The following is a 6,048-nucleotide window of genomic DNA, read 5'->3' as shown; positions in this document are numbered from 1 at the left end:
ATTTAATCTTTCATTTCAAAATCTTGTAAATCAGATTTGCATATTTAAAGTCTTTCCAATTTGTATTCATATTCGTTTCTTTCTTTCCATACATATATTTTTAAACAACATCTAACTCCTTGCACAGCATTTTCTAATTGACTCCCTTGTATATTCTTACAAACAATCACAATGGATTTGTTTAAGCAGTGACTGGCATTAACTGAAATCCTTGTGGACAGTGGAAATGTGGTGGGGGTGTCAAGTTACCCCTTTTTGCCCTAATTACTGTGCTTTTGCTCTGGGAGGCTGCAGAGGCCTGGTGTAGCCCTGAGAAGGGAAGCATTAACATGGATGAGCAAACCTGTAGGAAAAGCCACTATAAATACCTGCACACGCTGTGTGTGTCACACAGGTGTCCTGAAACTGGTACAGTGCAGTTGACCACGGTAGAGACAGAGACATTGGCACAGAGCTGGACAGAGAGACATGAGCTGCCAGGCCTTCAGTAGTACTGACTCATTCAGTGCTTTGAGTGGTGAATCAGCTGCTCTTCCTCTGCTAATGCACCATGCTGGAGCTGCTGACTGCCTTCCCGTCACCAGCCACACCACCAACATTGTGCCTCCAGGTAAATGCAACTCTTTTCAACAAACTCACCACATTTATGTAGGAGGGAAATAAAGGTAAAACATTTATGAGATTCAGACATCTGTTAGCACAATCTACAAGCAATTACAAGAATTGTTGATGTGTTACTAGTCTACTTTAGGCAGTCCGGCTGACACTGTGATTTAATTTACATAATTAACTAAAAGCTTTTCTGCAAAGTAACATTTACACAGCAGTCTTCCTCGCTGACTGACCAGCATGTTGTCTTGAAATATTCATAAGTCTGAAGATGGAATGGCTTGTTATAAGTTGAATTTAGAGCAGGCAAAAGAATGGAGAAAGATAAGCTATCAGCTATCTTTATAGAGACGGAGAAGTGATTAGGGCTTGTTATGGGAGTTCACTGTTTTTCTATAACAGAGATTTTCCAGAATGCTATTTTTCTACATCTTTCTTGTTCTGTCTTGCACATACATTAAATCATGTCCTTTCCATCAGCAGCAATGACTACATTCTACTATACTCATTCTCTTGATTTCTCGCCAGTTTCTAAAATGTAAATGTATTACAAATCTAAGCTAAGTGAACTTACACTGTTTATATTATTCAGAGAATATTGCTTATTTTATGTGTAATCATTCAAGCAAGTGCTTTTACATATACCCACACTTCTCTAGTTTGGATCCAAAATTCCACAGTAAATTGAATAATATTTGCTTTTCTTTGACAAGGCAACAGCTGTACAGTGCTAATGAAAATGGGCCGAGTTGTGTTCTTGTATGTGTGTGTAAGTTAGCATGTGGAGAATTTGGGCTGACAAACAGTAATTGATTTGAATAAGCAAAAATTATAAGCTCCTTTTGCACAGCTGCTGTTTTCACACTGCAATTAGAGAAGCAGACATGTTGTTGCTTTGACATGTTGATAACTAAATTATCATTTGTCTTTGCATCAGTAACTTGCATGTGAGACAGCTTTGATTAAATGTCCCTAAAAAGCTCACTGAACTGAGTGATGTTTTTCTCCCACTCATTGCGACACACAATAAATCCTAGCACTCAAGCACAATTGCTTAACGGTATAATGCACCTATTATGTTATTTCTGCCAGCACACAATTATACACTTGCCTGAGTTTGAATTCAGGTAGGTGCCCCTCAACATTTTGTAGTGGGCTGATTATCTAATAATGTATTGACAATTGCTGTCACATTGATTTATCATGTGGTGCCTTATCATGTGCAGATAAGAAGAACAAATAATGGAGAGATTCTTATATAATTTTGGGATGGGAGGTTTAATTCGACAAAGCTTTATTCAAAGACTGCAGGTGTGATAAAGAAAACTTCAGAGATAATTGTCTGAACATAATAGGGGATAAGTGTAATAACAAAGCAAAAAGTGCTCTTAAGTGCCAAAGTAATTTAATAAGGACAATGTTGCTTTTTTTCTGTGATATTATTTTATTAATATCACAGAAATATTATGTATTATTAATATTATATTATTCTTTTATTGTCAAATACTAATACAAACCATAAGTGACAATAACAAATATTTGCACTTAATATATTATGAATTATGGAATTATGAATTTTATGTTCCACATACAGTATTATATATATATATATATATATATATATATATATATATATACAGTGATATGCTAAATCATAAGCACGTTATTTTATTACGTTTTTGTTTTGTTTAAACATTTGCTATAAATATTTGTTTAGATATCAACATATTATGTAAAAGACCAAAGAGTGCTCCTGGGTTTGCATGAACTAAAAATAAGTACAAAAAACTGCTCAAAACATTATTTAAAAAACAAAACAGCAAAGGGTGGTCACACCAAATAGTGACTTTCTTTATACTGATTACTGTATATTGCATTTATTTTTTTTTTACATTCTTAGTAGAAATATATTGCAAATATATTTCTACTAAGAATGTAAAAAAAAATAAATGTGATGATTTTATCTCAGTCCCAGGAATCCCTGAGGCACATCTGTCATATTTCTTATCATTTTGTCCTTTGGTTATTGCTGATAAGGTTACATGTTTTCTGTTCCCCTCTCCACAGTTCCCTCGGGTCTGCCCCTGGTCCAGTCATCCAAGCGCTCTCACATGCATCTGTCCACTTCTGCCCTGAGCAACGCTTCTGCCGGCCTGCACTACTCCATGCCCCCATGTCACTATAGCAACCAGCAGACCACTTACGGCATGATGGCAGGTGTGTTGGGTCGCCTTGCTGTTCGCCTCCGTCAGAGCTCTCTTCAGAAGCCTTCATTCAAAGCATGATTCAGTGCTTTGAGTGATAGCAATCAATGCTACTCTTCGAATGTGAGTGTGACTGTTTGATGATGACAGCATAGGTTTTCTGTCCCCAGCACAGGAAATGCTCTCAGCCAGCATCTCACAGACACGCATCCTACAGACCTGCAGTGTCCCACACAATATGGTCAATGGAGCCAACTCACTTCAAGGTACAGTTTCCAAGATGGAACATGAACCTAGTCCTCCTTTTTGCTTTAGTTTGTGCTAAATAAAATAATGCTACCCTTCAATTTCACTCATGTCATTCCAAAGGTGTACCAAAAACAAATGGTTCTTTAAATCTTGCAAGTTTATATCTAAACCTCACTTAATCACTTAATCACTTAATCAAAAAAACATGTAAGCTTACAAACAATATCATCTAGAAGAAAAATTTTCCTGTCAGTGGAATTCACAAGAAGAACATATAAATAGCCACAATAGCATTGCAGTATTGCAGCATGTTAGAAACTTTCAGCATTATTATGTAGCTATTTTTATATACCTGTGTTGTCCCTGAATAAAAAATTTCTGTCTACTGTATTTATAATTTTTTTTTTCATTATAGACAAATCATGGTCAAGCTGTAATTTAAAGCAGTATTTTTCCTTTGTTATGATAAGATGTGGAAAAACTATTAAATGTTTAGGCATTGTAGTGTACAAACGTATCCACAAGGGGGAAGCACAGTCCTTTTTTTTGCCAAAAAACCCCCAAAAAAACTCCTGTGCAGGTTTTTAATTGACTTTAGCTAAATATGGTATGATATTTTGATCATTAGACGTGGTGTATAGCATTACATCCAGCAAAATTTTCTTACTAGTTGTTAATAAACAAACACAACATTTAACCATTGCTAATGTTTATAACTTCATCTAACCCTAAGGTGCCCTGGCTCCTTGTCTGTATAAGTTTCCTGAGCACAGCCTGGCAGGAGGGTCATGCACTCTGTCCCACAGTTTCTCCGCACTGCCCCAGGCCCTGTTCACAGATGAGCCCTCCCTGGGAGACATCAAGCAGGAGCTGAGGAGGAAGAGTCGGGCCCCAGAGGAACCACCAGACATGGATTCACCCCAGATCCGTGAGCTTGAAAAGTTTGCGAATGACTTCAAACTACGCAGGATCAAACTCGGTTTGTGCCATTCCTTCTGTTGTTTTTTTCATTGGCTGGCAGTAATAGTTTAGAATATAATTTTAACCTGTATTTAGGCACACATTTCCCACATCCTGTTTACTCTATTTCCAGTTCAAGTTATTTGCACAACATGGTGAAATGCACCTTCATATATTTTGCTCTGGTAATTATGTGATATGTTTTATTCGCATAAAAAACACCACAAACATTTGGTTGCATAAGCATTCACTTTTATTGTCTTGAAACCCCAAAGTTAATTCTAAAGCAACCAGACCAATGTGGAAAGGTTCAAGAGTTGTGAACAAAATTACATTTTACAAGATGCGAGTACCTATATAATAAAACATGTAATCGTCTGATTTGTTTTAAACTTCATAGGTTACACTCAGACCAATGTTGGAGAGGCTTTAGCAGCTGTACATGGCTCTGAATTCAGTCAGACCACCATCTGTCGCTTTGAGAACCTACAGCTCAGTTTCAAAAATGCTTGCAAGCTGAAGTCCATACTTGCCAAATGGTTGGAGGAGGCTGAGCAGGCTGGTGGTGAGTGATCAACAAAAGCAGCATACACTGAAACTTATATACTGAAATTATTGTATTCTAACTTATTAAACGTTTATTCGATTGTTAAAATATTTAGGGACATATGCTCCCAAATGTTATCAAAAGAAAAATCAAGGATCATGCTCAGATGTGTATCCCCATTACATTTCCCTCCACAGCATTATTTAATGACAAAATGGGACTCCAAGAACGGAAACGGAAACGAAGAACTACCATCAGGTATTATGCAGGAGCAAGTGAATCTGAGCTCGCTCGCTCTTTCATTATTTCAACTCACTATTCATGAGAAATGCATTTTTAATTCACTTCCACAGTCTAGGGGCAAAGGAGGCACTAGAGAGAAATTTTGTTGAGAAGAGTAAGCCGTCTTCACAGGAAATTGTGCGCATGGCAGAGGGGCTTCATTTGGAGAAAGAAGTGGTGCGTGTTTGGTTCTGCAATCGCAGACAAAGAGAGAAAAGAGTCAAGACAAGTCTACATCACAGCTCTTTTATGACCAAAGACACTGTAAGTAGACATGATAGATGATGACGTTGATGTGTTTAAACGCCACTCTGCTGAGGCTTTGACACTTTATCTCCTAAATCCTAAAGAAAATCAATGTGATTGTGTACATTGCACAGCAGAGTAATATTCAGTATTATCATATTATGCAGTGGTACATATTGATATGAAAACAAGAAAAAAAAACTTCTGATTTGTTAACAGGAGTGAATGTAGTGCTCTGCCTGTACAGAATTGACCTATTTAAGGGTACACATGCAGATGACTTGCTGTAAATCATTAACAATACCATACAATTGTGTTTCCATAATATTTTCACATCATGTTGAGTCATTGTCTGTTATTTCTTGTTATTTAATTATTATTTTAATAATTTTTGAATGAACAATTGATTCCTCCAATTGTGTGACAAGGCATTTTAAGATAGTAAGTTATTTAAATTAATATATTCAGTTTAACTGCTCATTTAAATGTAATATATTGAATTAATGTACATAAAAAGCAGTGACATTGATTTCCTATTGTAAAATGTGCTGACATAATAGAAAGTGAGTGACATTAAAGACACATCAGAAGACTTTATGGTGTCTGTAATGTTAATGTGAGTTTAAAAACTGACCCTAATATCTTAAATAATTAAAAACATAAGCACAATTGATGAAAGTATCTTGTCTAATTAACTAGGTGTTATACTCAATCACAACAGTTCTTATATATGGCAGATACAAAGAAAGCACACACAAGTTGTGGGGGATGTACAGTATATGTCCCAAGTGTTTGTTGGGGGTAGACATTAATTTACTCCTCCAGGTGTGTAAAGCAGTAGCATTAGCTCTCCTGTGTCCCCCTGGGTTTTTATTGGGAATATTTATTGTAATGTTCTACAATACTGTTGAGTGTACGAACACATTCAGAAGGACATTCACACTCGCATTC

At 36.4% G+C, this 6,048-nt stretch overlaps 1 protein-coding gene across 2 annotated transcripts; it reads left to right on the top strand.

Moving 5' to 3' along the window:
- The first annotated feature begins 468 nt into the window (after nt 1–468).
- Nucleotides 469–5,239, top strand: pou1f1 (POU class 1 homeobox 1). 2 transcript variants are annotated; one of them, XM_046845589.1, is made up of 6 exons: nt 469–602; nt 2,747–2,826; nt 3,796–4,041; nt 4,423–4,587; nt 4,767–4,827; nt 4,923–5,239. In XM_046845589.1, the coding sequence occupies exons 1-6, from the start codon at nt 469–471 to the stop codon at nt 5,134–5,136; spliced, it is 900 nt and encodes a 299-aa protein (XP_046701545.1). In that variant the 3' UTR covers nt 5,137–5,239. The 2 variants fall into 2 exon arrangements, with proteins under 2 accessions (XP_046701545.1, XP_046701544.1); XM_046845588.1 differs by having other exon boundaries at nt 469–610; nt 2,677–2,826.
- Nucleotides 5,240–6,048: the final 809 nt, after the last annotated feature.

The sequence above is a fragment of the Silurus meridionalis genome, chromosome 3, assembly GCF_014805685.1.
Source record: "Silurus meridionalis isolate SWU-2019-XX chromosome 3, ASM1480568v1, whole genome shotgun sequence".
Lineage (NCBI taxonomy): Eukaryota > Metazoa > Chordata > Actinopteri > Siluriformes > Siluridae > Silurus > Silurus meridionalis.
Note: the sequence above shows the minus strand (reverse complement) of the source record. Positions and strands in the feature narration are given on the sequence as shown.

Excerpts from the sequence above, each read along its gene's own strand:
- pou1f1 (XM_046845588.1), top strand. The coding sequence starts at position 469 with ATGAGCTGCCAGGCCTTCAGTAGTACTGACTCATTCAGTGCTTTGAGT. Across the intron at positions 2,827-3,795 it reads CACTTACGGCATGATGGCAG|GTGCCCTGGCTCCTTGTCTG; the intron begins GTGTGTTGGGTC and ends TCTAACCCTAAG. Across the intron at positions 4,042-4,422 it reads ACTACGCAGGATCAAACTCG|GTTACACTCAGACCAATGTT; the intron begins GTTTGTGCCATT and ends TAAACTTCATAG.